The following is a 21,822-nucleotide window of genomic DNA, read 5'->3' on the forward strand; positions in this document are numbered from 1 at the left end:
GTGGGGGTGGGTGGGGGGGAGAGGTCCCAGCTATCTGGGGCCCCTCCTTCCTGGGGAAGACAGAAGGGATGGACCTGAGTAGTCCCAGGGAGCAGCGCTAGGAATTGCCTGATGCCAGGTTTAAGATTTCAGCTCAGTAAGAGTGTTTGTTTCCTAGAAGGACCGTGGGATGATGGGGTAGGCCACTGTGGAAGGAACGAGGGAGAATGTGGCAGGGAGAGCCAGCCCTTGGGTGGGTGGTTGAGGGTCACTTCCTACCCCGTGAGCTGGGGTTTCTCTGGATAACAAAGAACCAGTCGACATTCTCCTCACCTAGGCGGCCTTCAAACCGTTGGAGATGCTAAATACTGCTTTTAAAACCCATTTGCATGCCCTAATTCCTCAAAGAGTCCCCTCCTTGAGTTTTCCCTGTTGTCTTCCTGTTAGATTTCCTTTTTTTCTCTGATGAAAGGCTACAGGTGGCGGGAGGCTGGCGGGAGACAACGTGCTCAAGACCTCCTGCTTTGGCTCAAACCAGTGAAAAATCAGACAGCGACACTGTTTTCCTTAAAACCTCCCAGTACATTCCCACTGTCCTCAGAAGGCCTTTGGGACCCTGCTCAGCCTGGGTGTTCCGCCTTCCCCAGCCCCCAGCCCAGCTCATCCGCTGTCCACCCTTCTCATCACTCTGGCCTCCATGCTGTCCTGTGCTGTTTCCTTGGCCTAGAATGATGGTTCTCAACGTGTACGTGTGTGTGTGTGTGTGTGTGTGTGTGTGTGTGTGTGTGTGTGTGTGGTTATTCTACCCCCCAGGGAACATTTGGCAATATCTAGAGACATCTTTGGTTGTCACAACTCAGGGTGGTGGGAAAGGAATCCAGTGGGTAGAGGCCAGGGGCGCTGATCAACAGTCCCCCACAACAGTTCCCCACAACAATGAGTTCGCTGGTCCCCAATATCAACCGTGCTGAGGCTGAGAGGCCTTTCTAGAATGATCGTCCCTTCTTCCAGGTCTCAACTTCAATGTCGCCTCCTTGGAAAGCCCTTTGCCAACTGCTCCCGCCACAGTAGTCCTCCCCATCGCATGTTACTGGCTCCCTCTCCATTGGTTTTCCTTCCCTAGGCCTCCGTGAGTTGTCGTCTGTCGTGTATACATTGTTGTTGGCCGGCTTCCTGCCTAGCTCCTCTCCTGGGCTCTAAGCTTCACAATGAGGGAACTCTGTTTCACTCACTGCTGAATGCCCAGGGTCTCAGATATAGTAGATGCTCAATAAATAACCCATCGAGTACATGGTTGCTTAGGAAATAAGCCCACAGAATTCCAGACCAACCCAGACCTCAGCATCTCCTCAGTGAGGAGACAAAACCCCTCTCCCACCTTGAACAGCCCAATCTCTCACCTCCAAAGAGGCTTTTCTGCCTGTTGTTAGCCTGTGTTTTCTTCCTGCTATCCTGGCACCAACCAGTCTTTCCAAAATTCTCACTCTGGCACTGGAGGTCAGGGTATTTTTAAACTAAAAGCACTAGCCAAGCTGGTCTTTTTTTTTTTTTTTATGTGGTGGAAAAGAAAAACTAAGTTTGTTTTTAATCATTAGACTTTCAGATCTAAGAAGGCATGATGAAAATAGAGCTTTGGCATAAACAATTGCTGCCTGCTCAATGGAGGGAGGGAGCCGTACTTCAGAGCTAATTTAAGCTAACTACATGGCAGCTATTTTTCATCTCTACTATTGTGTAATTTTCTCCTCAGCTCACGGTCCGGGGAGATGTTATCCGGCAGGAGGAGGTGGTGGTGGTGGTGGTGGTGGTGGAGAATAAGGGAGAAAGTAAATGAAGAGGCCACAGACGGAAAGTACTCTCAGCCACCAAACTGGGTTATTAGAAGTGTTTCAAGAACTCGGGAGTGGAGCTGGTGGTCCACTAGGACCCCAGGAAATTCTCTCTGGGCGAAATTCTCTCTGGTTGAGCCTTCCACGGGAGGAAGAAACTAAAATGCAATTTGGAGTCAGGTTCCTCGTCCTGTCCTCTCTCTGGAACATTCCCTAACTTCACAGGTGTCCAGATCAAACAACAGAAACTTTTATGAAACACCTCAAATAAAGAACGGACCCTCACTGCTCCTCCTACCCAGTACCACACTTATATACCCCTTCCAGAAAGACCCGAGAGAGCTTTCCAGCACAATTGTCACGTGGCTGGGGAAGCATTCAGACCTTGATGGGAAGCTGTGCCCTGGAGGACAAACGCTCTCTCTCCAAGCAGGCTGACTACCAACTGGGATCATGGAAAAGGGTCTTATGCACAAGGCCTTCCTGCATTTTCCAACTTTCCTGATTGAACAGAAACCTTTGGAGGGCTGTCAGGGGCTGTCCACCAGCTATCGCCAAGACTTCAAATGACTGGATTTCTGGAACTTTCTGAGGTCTTAGTTCTAAATCCACCTCTGCTCTAACTTGGGAGAGTTTACCTTCCCTTGCTGGGCCTGGGTTCCTTCTTCTGGAAAAAGAGGGAAGACATGAGATCAGAGATGGTCACTCACGTCCATCTCAAGTGGCAACTTGGATGCCCTGAGACTGCATCTGTGATCAGTAGGAAGGTGTGCTGGGATTGACTAGCAATGACTGCCAAGAGTACAGGAGGGGGCAGCGGTGGCCGAAATGTCACCTATTTGCCCTCCTTGGACTAGATCCTTCTAGATCTTCATCCTAATCACTTGGTTGAAGATAAAAATTCAGGTGAAGCCCTGGCTGACCCCTCAAGGGCATGACATACACTATTATTTCCACACCGGTCTCCAAGCCATGGGAGGGTGGAGAAGTCACCCGCACACAGCAAATGTGACCCCTCCATTGGAAGATATGCTCAACTAGCGTTTTCCTTTGTAGCATCCTTGTTCAGGGTACTAACGTCCACATGCGTGGACCCGTCATCAGGCCTGGGTAAGGAATGGGAGGTGGCAGGGGCAAGGCTCAAGCTTTCTGGGGCTCACTCAGCTTTTCCTACCAGCATTGAATGGAAAAGCAGGCGGAGCTGGGGACCAGTGGGGACCCCAGGCTCATCTGTCTGCCCAGATGCAGCTCGATCCGTTTCCAGGTTCCTCATCCACAGTTCCAGCCTCTGGGGGGACTTAAGGGCTAGATGGGGCCAATTGACCTTTCCCAAATCCTAAAAGGTGACCCAGAGATGCTGTTCTTTTCAGTGGGCCAGTACATTCTGTGGGCCTTTGCTCTCAGAGTACCATGCAAGCCATCAAGTCATATTCACAGAGGTCGATCTTACTGGGGATTCTGGACACAGCCTGGGAAAGCTTGGGAAGTGTAGCCCACTGACGGTCTTTTAGAGGTTTCATCACACAACAGTGCCTTACAAGCTCTGAGAAGTCCTGCAACCAAGAAAGAAGTTTTGCTTTGTTTTGCCTAAGCATTTCCAATGCACGTTGGTCCTAGATCCCTTCCAGTAATGCATATCCAGCTAGCCTGCTGTGAAATTAAAGGTCTATGGAACACGCTTGGTAAACTGCGTCTAACCTGGATCATGTGGGCTCCAGGCAAAACCTAGCTCCTGCAGCTCAGTCCTCAGTAGAGGGACGGCAACCGTCTCCACCCCACTGAGATAAATCCTTCACACGTCTTGGTGTTAAGGGGCTGTGTAAGCCCAAGGAGCAAGGAGGGAGGACCACTCACTGGCAAGCCAATTGGGACAGAAGACCACAGTGAAACGTCCAGGGTGAGAGAGGAACAGTGAGAGAGAGGGCGAGAGCCAGCCGGAGCGGGCAGCCTGCGTGGAGGTGGGGTGCGGGAGGACCCGGGAGCAGCTCGGCCAACCCAGAGGCATGCCTTCTGGAAGCTCCGCAGCCGCTGGCAGCCGGTCAGTCTGGGGGTACACGTGAGAGCTTCCATGCAAACTCCCACGAGGGTCCCCACCTCCCCTGCACTTTCCTTCAATGACGTCCTATTTTTCCTACTTGTCTCCTGGTTACTAGCAGCAGATCGTGTCGGAGGCTGGAGCTGTCACATCCCGATGGTCAGCTGGGCGTAAAACACTCAAAAGGGTGGTGGGTTCCTGGGAACAGGTGAGCCCAAAGACTCATATTTAAAATGTTGCCTCTACTACTTAATAGGCTGATGTACATCTATTTGCCATAGTTACTTGGGCTGTGTAACGGGGATAATGGTACCTACCTCCCGGGACCGTCCCATCACGGGGATTCAGTTGCCCTGGCACGTAAATGCTCAGTGAACAGTGGCTGTTAAGAGATGAATCATTACTCTGCCTCCCAGGGCCCAGGGGCCTGAGGACACCTGACCGATGGGTTTCTTTATGAGTCACATCCATGAAACCTGGCAAATTCACTTGAGATCCACAACCCAGGGCCTGGCTATGGGAATCCCATGACTGCCCAGTCCCGCCAGCGGAGCCCCTTGGGCTGCATGCAGGGAAGGGCATCTGACCTCCTGTGCCAGTGCCTCGCTCTTACCCAGCAACCCTCGCTCTCTGCAGTCTGTACACATTTACTGAGCACCTACTATGTGCCAGGCACTGTGCTAGATGCAAGCACACAGATACGTTGAGGAGGTCCAGGGGACTGAAGCTCTCTCACCAACTCTCTGGCCCAGCTGGCTAGAAAATGGCATGGGCGGTAGGGCCTCAAAACGGGAGTAGGGAATTTGGGTTAAGAATCAGGAATGAGGCCCCCTGTGGAGCCAGGAAGATTGAGGACCTTCAAGACACTGGGTTCCCATGTTGTGGGGCCCAGGCTGACACCTATCTGCTGCAGTTCATTCCCCTTACAGGTGTGTGCAGGTGAGGGCTGGGGTGCAGGATGAGGGGAGGCCGAGAGCTGGGGACAGGGTCCACCCGAGGCTGCTTGGACACCTCCTCACGTCACGGGCAAAACCGAAAAAAAGACACAGCAAGCACACAGCTCACACAGGTCTGTGCCTGTGCCATGGAGTGAGAGTAGCCCTAAAAACAAACATCGTGTCACCAACCACTTCAGACTGGGCTGAGCACATGCATTCAATGGTCAAGTGACAGTCACACTACAGACAGGCTGCCCCCCCGCCTCATCCATGAAGCCCAGGACTGTTGGTCACCAGGGATGGATGTGTCGGTCAGGGGCAGGTTTAATTAACAGCGACAGCAATGTCCTGACCCTTGTGGCCCAGGGGTTCTGGGGACCGAACTCCCAGGGGGGTCTTCCACGGAAGGATCAAGGCACAAGAGAAAGCTCCTAAGAGGGTGTTATGGGTTGAATTGTCCTTCCTACAAAAGTCTTAGCCCCCAGCACTTCAGGATGTGGGAATAGGGTCATCGCGATGTAACTAGTTAAGATGAAATCAAACTTGAGTAAGGTGGGTGTCCTTATAAGATCCAATAGGACTGGTGTCCTGATAAGGAGGAAGTTTAGACACAGAGACAGAAGCCCACGAGGAGGAGGTCATGTGACCATGGAGGCAGAGCTGGGTGGGATGCAGCTACAAGCCAAGGCATGCCGGGCTGCCCGCAAACCCCCGGAGGTTAAGAGGAGGCGGCAGGGAAGGGTTCCCTTACAGAGGGAACCAGAAGGTGTACGGCCCTGCCCACACCTTGCTTTTAGACTTTCAGTCTTCGGATATGTGAATCCATTCCTGTGGTTTTAAGCCACCCGGTTTGTGGTACTTTGTTAGGACAGCCCTTGCCAATTCATACGGGCCGGGGGGGAGGGGAGGATTGGGCGGCGGAATAATTGGAACAAGACCAGTCATCAGGGGACGGGTGGGCGAAGTGAAGGCTGGCTGGGGAGGAGGGCAGGGAGGACCAATGTGAGGACGCGAGGTTGAGAACAAGTGTGGGAAAGAAAGCCAGGAAGTGGGAGGGTCGCCGAGAAGGCCCCTCGCGTCACAGCATCTTAGAAATATCCACGATCTTTGCTGGGGACTGAGCTGTGCCCCACAACCAGAATACATTCTCTGCCCCTACGACTCCCACCGCTGGCTCCTGTCCCTCCTCCGAGAGTCACAGACAAGCTGGTTTCATCTTTCATCGGACAGTTCTCTAGGTCAGAGGTTGACAAGCGTTTTCTGTAAAAAGCGAGACCGTCACGCTTGTCAGCTTAACGGGCCACGCGGTCCGTAGCCAACTCTGCCCTTGCAGCACAAAAGAAGGCATGGTCCATATGTAAATAAATGGGTGTGGCTGTGTGCCAATACAATTTTGTTTGACATTGACATTCGCATTTCATAGAGTTTTCACAGATCATAAAACCTTCTTCTTCTACCGGTTTCCCCCCAATGAGAGTATGTGAAACCCAGCTGGTGGGCTGGATATGGCCCACGGGCCATAATGTGCCAACCCCAGCTCTGGGTCTTTCAAGATAGTGACTGGGCCTGGGCTGTTACCCCTTCCTTCATGCTCTTCGATGATCACCACAGGTGATCAGGGGACAAGAATTGCAGGAGGTGAGGGAGCCTGGGTTTGTGTGTGGGCTGGGGGTGGGGGCAAATGTGTGCACGTGGGATCGGGGGTGGATAAGGAGCAGAACCAGGTTTCCTGAATATAAGAGTCTAGTCCCCAGAGGACCATCCAGGGACTAAGAATCCAAGACAGACGTGGAGAGAAAGGGGGCACTCCGCGGCAAGAAGAGATGTTTCTCTTCGACCAGTGGAAGGAAAACTAGGAGCAAAGGGCATTCGGTGGAGACTTGTGGGGGCATCCCCACAGAAGGCCCAGGGAGTGTTTCCCCTGCAAAGGAGTCCCTGTGCTCTGAAACACCTGTGGCCTGGAAGAGTTGGGTGGAGTTCAGTGTGCAAACCCCACATGCCCTTCAAAGAAGGCAAGGTCGAGGCTTCCTGGTGAATCTTCACTCTGTGGACTGGCCCACTCGGAAGCCTGTGTATCTGTGGGTTTGCTGAAAGAGAGGCACAGATAGAAACAAGGTGCTGCTGGGTGCTAGGCACCTGCCCGTGGCTGTGATGAGACAAGTGCGCGCGTGCACACACACACACATGCACACACACTCTTTGTGGTGTGGATTCTATAGGCGTCACAGGCGAGGCTGGCAAATCATGATGTAAAAATACAAACACCCCCTTTTCCTTTCCTTGCAAAAGATTGATGCATATGACCTCCTCCCAACACTTCAGTTAGTGAATAAAGGGCAAGGTCACCCAGAAAGCAGTGGTTTGGTTGCCTTCTGGATTGCAATGCCTGAGCAGTCCAGCGGGCCTCTAAACAATTCAGGGTGGTGTAGCCAGAAGGAGGGTGGCAGGGAGGGGCTGGAAGCCTGGGGCAGGCTGGCTGCCACAGAGACGGAGGAAGCTGGGGACAAAGTAAGGGCGTGGCAAAGAGGGAGGTCAAGAGCAAGTGACCTGGGACCCAGGGACGGGCCCAAGGAACCCTGTTCAGCAACGCAGAGAAGCTTCAAAGGCACAGGGAAAGTTGGGGCTTCTCCCTGCGTCCCCCAGGCCCTGTCCTCAACCTCAAGCTGATGCTACTGGACGGATGGAGAAAGCAGCCATTGGAGACCCTCTAGGGCTCTGGGGGACCACGGTCGTCAGTGCTGGGAACAGAGCGCCAAGAGGGAGCAGGTGACAGCTCTGGTGAGCATTTCAGCCTCGGAGTAGCTGCGCCCTGCCTGCTTCTCCCTCTCGCGTTTGCTCCCCCGGCACAAAGGTCCATGACAAAGAGTGGGGTCCAGGGACCTGAGATGTCTGGGTTGGATTCTGGGCCCTCCGGAGGCCGCTGGGAAGAGGCGAGGCCCAGGCCTGGGGTCGGCCCCCTGGGTGACTGCTGGACAGGGAGACAGCTGCTGACAAGAGCTGCCCCCAGCAACACCGGGATGGCTGGGGCTTGTGCCAATGTGTGTGAAATGTCTCCAAGACACACCGACGTTGAGCTAAGAGCCACGGAGTGACATGGTTCCCCAGAAAAGGAACATCCACTTAGGAACAGCCCACATGGGGGCCTTTGGTCTCTGCTCCCACGCAGGTGGGAGCGTAGGGAAGGCATTCGGGAAGGTTCTTTGTGAGGCACAGGGGGGTCCCCTTGCCCAGGGTCTTGGGAAGCATAACTAGCCTCGTCAATTTCCCAGTCTGGAAGCAGGCTTGGCCCCCCAGGGCGTGAAGATTCCTCTCCCCTCACCTGGTTGGATGCTGAGTCTGAGCCCAGGTAGGGTTTTTGAAGACTTAGTTCCCCTCTCTGGGAGGGAGATGTCTGGAGAAGGTAGCAACCCCGCCCCCTCCCCCCCCCCCCAAAAAAATCAAGCCTGGGCAGTGCCCAGGAAGTAAAGAGGAGCCGTAGGCTGCCCCTGGGCATGCTGCCGGCTGCCCGGTTATTGCCCTATTGGGGGGATAGACTTCCCTTCCGTGCCAGATCAGATGAGTAGGGTCCAGGGCTTTGGGAATGAAAGACCTACTCTTCCAAGGGACATAAGACAGGATCCTGTCATCCCTCTGCACGCCCGGCCTGCTTCCAGCAGCCTTCCTGTGGGGCCCTGGATCCCAAGGCGGTCGGTTGGGAAAAGTCGCCAGCCCAGATGCGGGGGTAGGGGGGTGGGGGAGGGGCGGGACGCAGGGGCACTGGCCAAACATGACAGACCTCTCATGTGGAGGCCACTCTAGGCCTCAGCACCAGGCTGGAGTTGAGACTGCAGAACCTCCACAAATAGCCTCCCGCTTTGCCTCCCCAGCAGGGCGTTTTAAGGGTGAAGGGGCGGGGGAGTCCTTTGCAAACGGGATGCTACGTGTACAGCCTACAACCGGAGACACACGTATCCCAGGGACCCGCATGGTCATTGTGGTGGACAATCTTAGCTGGTGTAAGTGCCGAAGCGGAGGGAGGGGAAAAGAATGTCCTAGAACCCCCTCCCCAGAGCCCCAGTTCTCAGGGCCCAGACTTCCGGGGGTATCATGGATGAAGGTGAGCTGTAAGGAGCCCCCAGAAGTCATCCTGGCTGGGGAGTCACTGTGCTTTCCATATGGCAGGAGTGGGGTAGGGGCGGGGTGGGGCGAAAAGGGACGACGCTCTCACAGAACAGGGGGAGAGGGCAGCAGCGGGGAACCGGAGCCCAGGGAGGCCCAGAAGTCAAGACACACAAAGCTGCTTTGCTGCGCTTCAGAGCTGTATAGGAAGGTGCCACAAACCACGACAGGCTTGGGTTGGGCCTCTGAGAACAGACGCTTACAACAGGACAGCTTAGTCCCCCTGCCCAGATCTCGGCCCTGTCGCTTCCACTAAGTTGGTGCGCAACTCTGCACGCCATCCCCGTCTTCCCAGAGAGCACAACTGGAACGCACTACACAGACACCAAACAGCCCAGGAAACGCTCCCGGAGCCGGGGCAGCCTGGCTCTTGCTTGTCAAAGTGAACCGAAAGCAGACGGCGTCGCGCACATAGACACACATGGACATACAGACTGGTCCCGTGAGCCTGCCCAGGGGGGCCTCCTGCCCATGTCTCCACGGCCCAGGGGCTCCGCATTCCGCCGATAGCCCTCCTCTCTACACGGCCCCGTGCCTCACTGATCCGTTCCGTGTCTCCCTGGCTGGTCCCGTTCAGTCCCAAGCTCAGGGGTCCCCAGCCCTGCCTGAGCAAAAGGACCTAGGTCTGGGGTACAGGGAAGCCTTCGAGCTCAGCTGTGCAGTGCTCCCAGGTCAGCCGGGGTCGGTACCCTCTGATGGTGAGCCTCTGGCCTCCTGAGCTGGCAGAGGACAGAGCAGGGAAAGACAGGTGGCTTGGGAGCTGAGGCAGCTGGGCGCCGTCCCTTTGTCCAACAGTCACAGCCTGGAGAGAAGGGAGAGAGTGGCAAGAGGTCATATGGCAATGTTGTCTTTTGTGAACTAGCACCCTCTCGGAGGGCCAGGTGGTTTGAGGCGAGCTGTTCCAGCCTCTGCAACAGAAGGAGGAAGGGACTGCTCTTGGATGAAGTCCTACTATGTGCCAGGCTCTGTGCCAAGTGCTGCACATACCTGATCTCATTTGAGCCTGAGAACAGCCTGCAAGATAGGCGCATTATACCCTTTTAACAGATGAGAACTGAGGCTCAGAGAGGTTCAGTGTTTTGCCCAAAGGTGCACAGCCAGGAAGCAGCCGGGACAGAATTGGAACCTAGAACTCTTCTCTCTGGGGCATGTAGCCTCTGGACTAGGGACGGTCACCCAGCATGTGGGTTGGGTTGAGGCCCTGTGGTGCTGGGACACCAGCCTCCATGCCGTGTGGAGTCGCGGAGAATGTTTGGTAAGGGCTGGAGGTACAGGGAGAGGGGGTGAGACCAAGGTGCTCACCACAGACTCCTGCTATGAGTAGAGGCTTTGCTGACTACTGTTGAGCCAAAATTCGGGCGATCAGGGGCAAAAGTTTGTGCCCAATCTCCCAGGATGGTTCTGGAAAGAGACCCAGAAGGGAAACAAGTAATCTTTGCCTAGAAGGTGGCAGAGTGGAGGGATCAAGATCATGGATTTAGGGTCTAGACTAACCAGGGTTCCAAGACTTGCTCTGCTCCTTGCTAGCTGTGTGATCTTTGGGGAGGCACTTAACTTCTCTGTGCCTTGGTTTTCTTATAAGTAAAACAGGGATAATAATAGTGCCTACCTCCTAGGGGGCCTCTTAGGATTCAGTGAGATGGTGCAGATAGAGTGCTTGACACAGCATCTGTCACACATGTGGTTAGTCAGCGATTTCCAGACGATAGATGCTGTGCTGGTGGTTGTGGTAATGATCTAGACCCGTGCCATGCAATGGACATACAATGCAACTCAAAAGAATTGGAAGCAAGAGCGCGAATAGATACTGATACACCCACATGCACTGCAGCATCATTCAAAAATAGGCAAAAGGTGCAAACAAGCCAACTGTCCATCAACACATGAATGGACAAACAAGATGGAGTTTACACACAGTGGGGTATTACTCAGCCATGAAAAGGAACGACATTCTACTACTTGCTACAATGTGGACAGATCTTGAAAACATTATGCTAAGTGAAAGAAACCAGACACAAAAGCATACAAATATTGTATGCTTCCACTTATATGAAATACCTAGACTAATTCACAGAGACAGAATGTAGATGAGAGGTGACTGGGAAATAGGGATTGGGGAGTTATCATTTAATGCAGCGGTTCTCAACCTGTGGGTTGCGACCCCTTTGGGGGTCAAACCACCCTTTCACAGGGGTCGCCTAAGACCATCGGAAAATAAAAAGATACTTACATTACGATTCATAACAGTAGCAAAATTACAGTTATAGAGTAGCAATGAAAATAATTTTATGGTTGGGGGTCACCACAACATGAGGAACTGTATTAAGGGGTTGCGGCATTAGGAAGGTTGAGAACTGCTGGTTTAATGGTTTCTTTTGGAGGTGACAAAAAGTTTTGGAAAAGTGGTGATGATTGCACAACATTGTGAATGTAACGAATGCCACTGAATTGTACATTTACAAACGGTTAACATGGCCAATTTTATGTCATATATAGTCTACCACAGTAAAAAAATTAATAATGTAATATACCCAAACCTGCCGACTTGCACATTTTAAGTGGAAGATTTATATATGTGAACTACACCTCAACAAAGCTGTTTATAAAAGGAATACCATGTAAGTCATCTCTGTTGTAAATGTTCTAGTCATATTTCAGAAAGTTAAAAAAGTGAAATTAGTTTTAATAGTATATTTTGTGTAACCCAATAGATCCCAAACATATAATTTCAATATGTAACCAATACTGTACATGTAATACAACAAATTACACTATATTAGTTTCTTTATACTACTTCTGAAATTTCCTGTGGGTTTTACATTTGCAGCTCATCTCCATTTAGACTCGCCACATTTTGAGGGTTCAATAGCCACACGTAGCAAGTGGCTGTCACTGGTCAGCAAGGGTCTAGATCCTTATAATTCAAAGGGCGGCGTGTGGACCAGCAGCTGCAGCAGGACCCTGTAATTGGTTGGAAATGCAAGATCTTGGGCCCCACCCTAGCTCTACCCAGTGAGAACCCGCATTTTAACGAATTCCCTAGATGATTTGAATACATATAAAGTTTGAGGTGCGCTGCTCTGGAACGCAGGCTTGCCCCGGCCTCGCCTCCAATTTACCACGTGCTAAGACACACTGGGATTCTAGAAACCACAGCTCCTCAGAGGTGACCCCTAGGAAAGGCAAACCCGAGACCCCAGGGGTGAGTTTTGAGCTATCCACCCACATCCTTGGATCATGCCAGCTCCAGCTGAGACCTCTTGGTGGGTTCCCTCTGCAGATGACAAAGCCCTACACAGGACCCACCTCCTGGGCCTACTTTAACCAACCCTCCCCCAAAACCCTGTTGACCCAGTCCGCTTCGGGAAGGACTCTAACATTGACCTCCACAACTAGATGACCATCTCAAAGCCAGGTGCATGTGACAGAGGAAACTATCAGAGCTGATGTGGTGGGGAAAGCAAACTCCAGACCGGGGAGTTGGAATCTGACCTGTGTTCCCAACATGTGGGTGTGGTTGAGTCTCTGGGCCATAGTCCCTCCATATGTAAAGGAAGGAAGTTGGATACATCTGGAATGGCCAGTGAAGGCATCTATCCCATGCACTGATGCTGAGTAACTGCTGGTGGCTACCAGGAGGACTGAGTGAGGGCACCTGTGCTGTGATAGATTAGCCATGTCTGCCACGAGTGCAGGAATAGGGCACAGGCCACACACACTTGGCATCCATGAAATAGGTAATCCCCAGGACTTTTCTACTTTGACGCCGAGACGCAAAGATGACCTCTGTCCCTTTGAGGCTTTCATTCATACCGTCCTGAATGTTATCTCCTCCGGGGGGCCTTCCCTGACCCCCTCCCCCCACCTAGAGCCCCCACCATCCCTATCACACACTGGTTTTATTGTCTTTTCGACACTGAACGCTATCTGAAATGATCCTTTGAAAACATGTCTACCTGCTTATTGTACCCGCTGCAGAATGTGAGCCCTATGAGGTCAAGGACTTTATTTTGTTCACCTCTGCATTCTCTCTCATAGAACGGTGTCCGGCACATAGTAGGTATTTCATACACACAGACTGAGTAAAACAATTGAATGAAGGGATGCATGAATGCATCACTGACCCTAACGTCCCATCGTGCCAGACCACAGGTTCCTTGTCCTTTGCTTTCGCAGTCCAACTCCACAGTAAACTATAGAAAGGGCCTCCTCCCCCTCCTTTCTATAGAAAGGAGGACTCCCCCTCCAACCACTCAGTTTTATGCCCCTTTGTTCAGTTGAACTCCTAGGAGGGCAGAGGCCACTGGGTGATGGCCTTAATGACATATGAGTTTTATAACTCCAGTCACTTATGGGACCTGCCCAGAGCTCTGACACTAAATCTCCAACTTGGCCAGGAGGGAGGTCCCCAGAGAGAAGACACAGCCACTGTCTCAGATAGAGCCACTGATCTCCAGCCAGGAATAGGGGGGAGTGTAGGGCATGTAGCCTCTTAATGAGAAAGCCAGAGAGACATTCATGGCAAGGAGTAGCTGAGAACCTTCCCTGTCCTTGTCTCTCTGCACCAAAGAATGCTGAGAGCTGCCGTGATGGGAACAGGCTGCTGGCCCATGGGGAAGATTTTCTGAAAGCTAGGCCTCATGGAGGGGTATGTTGAATACCTCACCTGTGGGGCTTGGTGGGTTCTGGGCACCACCTTACCACAGGATGCTCTGACTCACTGGGCATCAACCTTCATCAGAAGAATCAGGCAATGAGGTAGCCATGGTAACCACGGGGACCAAGGTCCTGCATGGCAGACTCTAGTTCCCAAACCCCAGAGCAGACTCCCCCGAACAGAAACCTGGTAGGCAAGGGTGGTGGCCAGGGAAGGGAGGTGGATATGTGGAAAGGAGAACGTTGGCAGAGGAGTTGGGGCGACGAGCAAAAAGGTGACCAAGGCCAGAGGACAAGGGCGATGGGGACAGAGGTTAAGGGAGAAGACCTACTCTGCAGACTTCCAGAAATGTCCGGGGTGAGACAGGCGGCGGTTTCGCTTTGGCAGTTTCTCTAGCATGTCCATGAGCTTGGTGAAGGTCGGTCTCTCTTCCTGTTCAAAGGCCCAGCAGAAGAGGAGAATGTCCTAAAAGAAACCAACAGGGGATGATTTGGCATAAATGGTGACTTCCTGATGACTCCTTGGCACCTCACTGGCTCTGTCCCTTTGTCTACCCGTTTTCCCCGCTTCCATAGTCCTCCATCACCCATCCATCCATCATGCATCCATCCATCTCTATACATCTCAGTTCATGCATTCATCATCCATCCATCCATCCATCCACCCACCTTCTGAGCCCATACAGCGCACCTCTCCGTGAGCCCATATATGTAAGCCCTTTCTAGAAGGCCTGGGATATACTGAGATCAATAAAAAGCTCCTCAAGGAGTTTCTGGACATTTTTCTCAACAGGGAGGGAGAAAAAGGAGTCCTGAGGTCTCCATCGACATTCCAATACTATAAGTAGCCTTCCAAGTCACAGAGGGGAAAATTACTTTCAGTGATCTCCTCACCTGAGAAAGGAAACCTAGAGGCAGGTAATACTTAGAAACATACCAGATAATTACCCCCTCCCTGATTCATCTGTCTCCCGATGAAAAGAGGGATTCTTCCTGCTGCGTTTTAGTGGATAGATTATTCATTTATACTCAGGCTTCTGTCTCTGTGTGTCTTGTTCTGAGCTGGATAATGCCTTGGACATTTTTTATGTGGATGTACATAAAATTAGAATTATGAATACAGGTGATACTAATGAACACCTTTTAAAACTGACAGGAAAAGAGGGATTCGCTGGGTCTAGAAGCAATCCATTGCTAGAAAAAGTCTTGCCAAATGCTACTGCGCCCCTGGTGGCAGAAAACTGAATTGCAAGCATAGTTCAGAGGTTTTGCCTTCGAAGCGCCAAATCATTATAGCACAAGGCTGTGGGCACGCTTTTTTTGGTCACCCTTTGGGAAGGCATTTATAACCTTGACACCCCGGAAAGAGAAGGCCCCGAACAGTGTCTGCTTCTCTTCTTTGTCCCCCAGACCTGGCATTATCCCGGACTTACCGAGATTTCTTTTCCCATGCCGATCTGGCTGAGGTTGGGTTTCATGCCTGTGCCCATTTGCCAGATGATTGCCTCTGCTGGTTGGGTCTTGAAAGGCCACTCCCTGGCGTGGAGTTCATACCAGATCGTTCTGTCGGCAGACATTGTGAAAGGGCCATTGGTGTGATGCATCGCTCATATCCTCTTACCAACATACAACCCCTCAGCCGGGCTCTAGGCTGATCACTCTGTTCTCTAGCTTCCTCCTCATGGGGCTGGTGCTTTTTTTTGTTTTTTGTTTTTCACTAGGGAAGTACTTAAAGCTTTTTCAATGTCTTAGAAGTCATATTTATCCTAAGACAGCTTCCCTGGTGCCTGAATTAAAATGAATCAAAATCTAGAACATGAATGGCTTAAGAGAGCGTGGCTAGGATCTAGGGACCTCTACTTGCAATTCTAGGAAAACACTGTAAAGGGAATAATTAAGGATGCAACCATCATTTACTAGGATGCTCTCTGCAGCAATATACATAATATCAAAAAAAGGTAGAAACAATGCAATGGTCAATAAAAGGTTGCATGTATTACAGTAAGTCCATAAAATGAAATGGAATTCTCTACTATTATGAAAACATTTCAAAGAAATTTTGCCAACATGACCAACGTTCTGTATATATAATTTTAAGTACAAAAAGCAGGGCACAAGATTGTATATAAAGGCATATAAAAGTCTTTTAAAAAACCATGACATATATATGGACAAGAGAATAAAGAGAAATATAGCAAAATGTTAACAATGTTAGCTAATTTGGGGTGATAGGATGAGATAGGATTTTCTTTTTTCTTTTGTGCTTGTGTTTTCTAAGTATGAACCATCCCGGAGAAGGGTGGAGAGGAAAACAAAGAAAGATCTCAGAGTCAGACTGCGCTGGGTTCGAGTTCTAATTCTATTCTATGCTGGTGGTATGGCGCTGGGGACATCACGTTACTTCTCTGGGTCTGGATTTCCTTACCTCCCAAATTAGAACAATGATAAAACTGTACGGAAGAACGTTTAGCTGGGATGCTGAGTGCCAGACCAATTCGATGCCAGAAATATTCTAGAAGGATTGACCATAGCACCGTTTGTTGCATACATCATGACACGGCGATGGCTGAAGGAAGGGCTGTTCCGGGAGGAGCATGTGGGGATGGATGGGGCAGTGGGCTGCGCAGGGCTGAAGTGATGCTGGGAGGTGTGGGAGGCAGCGAGGACCACGGCATGCTCACAGGATGCAGGGCTGTTGCTGAGCTGTACCTTGAGGACAGGTCTCAGCTCACTGAGAATACGATTCCTCAACTCACGGGACTACCCGAAACAATCCCTAGGAGCTGATTTTTCCTCCACTCTAATCTATGTAAATTTGCTTTAAAAGACATGAAGCACCCTTGTATCCCCTTGACTGTGTGTCACACCAGCTATTTCTAGGGTTTCACTTCTCCCTGAGGGCTTACTCTCCCCTGCCAACCTCATCCTTCCCGGGTGGGGAGGGGTGGTGATGCTCAGGTGTCGGGATGTTGCATTAGACGGTCAGGAAGTTCTCAAGGTAAGTACTAGGTGGTCACGGTTATCATAATAAACCATCACACTTACTGGGGTTTTACTCCTGTGGTATGATGTGACCCCGCCTTTTGGGAACTGTGAATAACAAGCTGTCTTATCAATGGCTCTCACTTCCTGATCGACTGGCCTCAATCCTACCTAAATAAGAACAAAACCTCTTTAAAACAGGAGGCACGGGGCCAGCTGAGTGGCTCAGTTGGTTAAGAGCTCGCTCAAGAGTGTGAGCTCTGAGCAACAGCGGTTCCAGTCCCGGCCTGAGCTGAGCTGCCGCTGAGCTGCCAACAGGTGGCAAGATGGCTCAGCTAAAAAAAAAAAAAAAAAAAACCAAAACAAAAAAACAGGAGGCACTATCATGATTCCCATTTTACAGATGAAGACACTGAGACCCAGAAAGGTTATGTATCTTACCCAGGGTCACAAAGCAAAAAAAAAAAAAAAAGGTTGACTCCAGTTCACCTAGCTACAGAACGGCACAACTGCCCATTATGCTATCCTAGAAAACCTACACTCCCTCCTAGTAAAGCGTCCTTATTAACTGGGGCAGGAACCATTGGGGAAGGTAACCCTGTAATTGACGGCTGGGGCCTGGTGAAGGAGGCATGGATAGACTGCAGGCCCCGTTCACGCGAAAGGGGAAAAGGAGACTCTTAGGCTTTGGTGCTGTGCTGGGTGCCTCACAGGCGTTTTTTCACTCAATCCTTAGAACACCTCAGTGGGTTTTAGTATCTTTAATTTAGGGTTACAGAAAGTAGGGCTTTGAGTGGTGAAATGATTCTCAAGTGTCTGTGGTTAAAAGCACCAACTCTGGAGTTAGGATGTCCCCAGGTTTGACCCCCATCTCCACCACTCATGACTATCAGGCAAGTCCCTGAGCCACTTGAGGCCTCAGTTTTCCCAACTGTCATTTGGGAACGATAGCTGCTTCAAAGGGTGCTTGCGAAGACGGCATGAGACAGCACCACGGAAACCTTAACATGGTGCTTAACAAGCTTTTAAAAGTCCGTTTTGTTCTAAGTCATGCCTGAGTATGACATTCCCAAGCCACAAGGTGCACCTAATTGGCAGGAAACCGGAACACCAGGTCCCTTGGAATTAAGAGTGTCAGGAATAAAAGCCTCATTAAAACTTCCTTTCAAACCCAACTTCCAAGAGACATGCACTTGAAGAAACGAAAATTGCTAATAACGAAAAGGCCAGGGCAAACCTAATTACTTACTTTGGTACATTTGGTTAATGATATTCTTTTTTTTTTTTCTCAATGTATATGACAATACACCAACTTAATTACTGCAATTTGGTTTCAGATAACGATACCTAACTAGATAAAGATTGGGGCATCAACTAATCAGAGCAAACGACAGTCTCTAATGGGATTCAAGGGATAGACATTGAGAATCCTGACATGCCAGCAACACCCCTGATTCCAGGTTTTACAGAGAGGATCCAGTGGGGCTCCTTTTCCATGGACAATGGTCTAACGTCTCTCGGTGGCGCAGGCCTGCACACATCTGCAGGTCTGCAACTTTCCCAAACGGCATCTCCAGCGTTATCTCCACCAGTCCTTGCAAGCAGCCCATGGAGGAGGTGAGGTGGGGGTTAGCATGGCCATTTGAGGGGCGCAGAAGCCTTTTTGGTTGCACCTTCTCAAAGCACTCTGCCCTCCCTCTTAGGGCTGTGTGTCTAGGACGCTCTCCCCCATCTGCACTTGCAAAGACATGCCATTCTCTCCCACGGCTGTGGTTACTCTTCCTTTACTGATAATCCTCACCTCCTCTTTCCCAGACTCTGAATGTGCAGAGTCAGCTGCCCTCTCTGGTTGGTCCCATGGACCATATCTCCAAGGCAGCTCAAACTCACTGTGTCTAAATCCACTCTTTGCCTGCCACCTGCCCCACCTCCAGGGGCTCTACCTTGGCAAATGATACCACTCTCCACCCAGGTGCCGAAGGTAGATATTTGGGCACCATCCACATTCACTCCATCAGCTAACCCTATCACTCCCACTTCCTAAATGCTTCTCCATCGCCTGTTTTCACACCCACTGACACTGATTCAGTGGAGAGCACCAGCATCTCCGCCTGGACGGGTCACCCAGCTTCAATCTTGTCCTTCACCTTCCCATTCTCTACACAGGAGAGCGACTGTTCTAAAACTCAAAATATTATTAGGTCACTCCTCCTGCTCGGTAACCATCAATGGCTCCCTAGTGCCGCGAAGGTCAAGGGAAAACTCCTTCACTTAGCCTCTAAGTCCCTGCAGGGTCGACTCTATTTCCCTCTCTCGTCACTCGTCTCACCACCCCAGCCTCATTGCCCCCTGATTCTCCATCTCTCAGGACCCTTTCCTCGCCCTGACTCCCCCACATGTTCCTCCACCGCGGGCAATTTGTTTCCTTTTACCCTTGCGCCTTTTCGTGTGTTCCTTCTATCTGGAATACCTCCTAATACCCTCACCTGGCCTACTTGTAGTTAACCTTTAACGTAGACTCAGGAGTCACCTCCTCCAGGAAGCCCTCTCTGGTATCCCAGGCTGGATTTGCTTATTCCTTTATTCCCATAGTCCTGGTGTTTATCCTCAGCATAGCGGCGAGCCTGCTTTGTTAAAACTGACTGTGTTGTCTGTCTTCCGTTCTACAAGATTGAGTAGGGACCTGTGGTGGTTTTAAAATATGTCCACAAATTCTTTGAGACTCCTTCTTGCAAAAAATAGACCTAAATTCCCCTTCCCTAGACTGGATTTAGTGATTTCATTCTAACAGATACAACATGGCAGGAGTGAAGATACCATGTTTCTCCAAAAATAACACTGGGTCTTGTATTAATTTTTGCTCCCACAATCTACATTTATTTGTTTATTCATGTATAAAAATCTACATTTATTCAAACAGTCATGTCTGGCTGATGATCTTAACTGGGGCTTATGTTTGGGGTGGGGCTTATATTACGAGCATCCTGAAAAATCATGCTAGGGCTTATGTTCCGGTTAGGGCTTATTTTGGGGGAAACATGGTTATGTAATTTCTGAGACCAGGTCATAAAGGCAATGTGGTTCTTCTAGCTGCCATGTGGTGCGGTCACTCAAGCAGCCTATGGAGAGGCCCACATGGTGAGGAGCTGAGGCCTCCTGCCAACGGCCATGTGACTGGGCCACTTTGGGAGAGGAGCCTCAGCCCATCAAACCTTCAGTGAAACCACAGCCTTGGCCAGCATCTTGACTGCAACCTCATGAGAAATGGGGAACCAGCTCAGAGCCACTCTCCCTCAGCAAAGCCACTCCCAAATTCCTGACCACAGAAACTGGAGCTCATAAATGCTGTTTTAAGCCACTATGTTTCAGATAATGTGCTAATAGGAGGCATCTAATAAATAGCTCTTGCATGAATGATTGAAGGATGAATGAATGAAATGAATGAGTGAGTTAGGTAACTTGCCATGGTCACATAACCAATTAGAAACCAGGCATGAAGGTTGGCTAGGGTCACTGTCTACTCTACCCCACTCAGGTCGCCCCCAATCTCACCCAGAAATTCAGCCACCTTTGTCCCCAGAGACAGGTGCCTAGCTCTGAAGGAATGCTGCAAAAGGGCCCCTCTGCCTGGGCTGGGGCTCTCGAAGGCCAGGGTGGGCCACCTACCCGAGCGCAAAGACGTCTGAGTGCTTGGAGAAGGGGAGCTTGTCTTCCTCCGTGTCAGGAGACAGCTGGCGAATAATCTCCGGGGCCAGGTGGCACAGCCAGCCATTCTGGATGCGTAGCTTGTCCTCCCGCCTGGAGCAGCAAAGCACAGAGTGAGCCCCATGACACATCCCAGGGAGGACCAGTCCCCCCAGCACTGCCCCAAGTCCCTGGACCATCTCTGCTGGCTTTCTTGCAACCCCCTGTTGGGCACTGCCTGACCTTGTACTTGAGAATGAGACACAGTGGGAGGTGGTCTAGAGAGAGACAGGCAACACCCCAACCATCATCGGGTTCCTTTGCCTCTGAGGCACCCCCTTCTCCATCTCTATTCCACAAATACAGCCGATTCTCGTTATCCGTGGTAGGCACGTTCTAGAAAGTCTCCGCGAACACTGAATTAGCAAATATGGAATGGTTGCCTCCTAGGGGAAATACGTATACACACATGAGCTTGCACGCACACCTCTCGCACAGATCGTCTTCTTAAACCCTAAAGACAACTCACTCCAGTCCCTTCTATTTTACACAAGAGAAACCGAGCCTCAGCAGTGTTAAGTGACTTGCCCGGAGGCCGCCCCATAACCAGGCGCCAGAGTTGCAAAACCCCGTCCCACTGGACTCAGCGCTGAAGCTTCCTGCACTGCATGGCGTCACACGGCACCACCCACTCCCATCTCCATCTCCTGGTCAACTCTGTACGACTGAATCAAGAAGGAAGAGGGTCCCTTGGTTCATCCTCAGCTGGGAACACGTGTGTCAGGTGACTCAAATTGTTTCCCGACCCTGTGTGTGCTTGGGAATGAGTGTGAATGTGCCGGAGTACGGAGGTTGGGGTTGCCAAGAAATTCGATAGGTGAATTCGCAAATATGGAATCCGTGAACAACGAGGATTAACTGTATTGATGGAGCACCTGCTTATACCAGGAGCACAGCAGAGAAGAAGACCAGTAACAGGGTCCCTGCCCTCCTGGAGCCTGCCTGACCTTTGGTGGGGGAAGCTGACGACAAATGAATTCAACAAGTAGGAAAAAATACAGGCAGTGATAATAAGGGTTATGCAAAAAACAAAAAATGTAAAAGGGGCTGTGTCAAAGGTAAGAGGGGGTTTGCTTGAGGTAAAATGTGAGCTAAGATTGACACGACATAAAGGATCCAGCCAGCTACGTAAACAAGGAGAAGGATTTTCTAAGCAGAAAGGGAAACTTAGGACACAGGCCCACGGCGGGCCCTGTTTGGGGTGTTCTAGAATCCTAGAGAACATCAGTGTAATTGGCACACGTGATGCCATCCCATGGATCTGTTAAAATGGACACATCCAAGGGCCGGCCGAGTGGCTCAGTTGGTTAAGAGCTCGCTCAAGAGTGTGAGCTCTGAGCAACAGTGGTTCAATTCCCGGCCTGAGCTGAGCAGCCGCTGAGCTGTCAACAGGTGGCAGGATGGCTCAGCTAAAAACAAAACAAAAAAGGACACATCCAACCCCTTGTTGACGGGCCTGAGGCGGTTCTCCTTTCATCATTATAAATAACGCAGCCATGAC

At 50.9% G+C, this 21,822-nt stretch overlaps 1 protein-coding gene across 1 annotated transcript in view; it reads right to left on the reverse strand.

Moving 5' to 3' along the window:
• Window positions 1-798: 798 nt before the first annotated feature.
• The window catches only part of LOC109382239 (kinase suppressor of Ras 2), a 259,184-nt gene continuing 238,160 nt past the window's right edge, over window positions 799-21,822 (reverse strand). The window contains exons 15-18 of the mRNA XM_019641582.1: window positions 20,244-20,375; window positions 15,029-15,158; window positions 13,928-14,061; window positions 799-9,741 (exon numbers count right to left, since the gene is read on the reverse strand). Of these exons, the coding sequence (XP_019497127.1) occupies window positions 9,735-9,741; window positions 13,928-14,061; window positions 15,029-15,158; window positions 20,244-20,375 (403 nt within the window). The 3' untranslated portion in view covers window positions 799-9,734. The remainder of the gene's footprint in view (window positions 9,742-13,927; window positions 14,062-15,028; window positions 15,159-20,243; window positions 20,376-21,822) is intronic.

Source organism: Hipposideros armiger, unplaced genomic scaffold (genome assembly GCF_001890085.2).
Source record: "Hipposideros armiger isolate ML-2016 unplaced genomic scaffold, ASM189008v1 scaffold_62, whole genome shotgun sequence".
Classification (NCBI taxonomy): domain Eukaryota; kingdom Metazoa; phylum Chordata; class Mammalia; order Chiroptera; family Hipposideridae; genus Hipposideros; species Hipposideros armiger.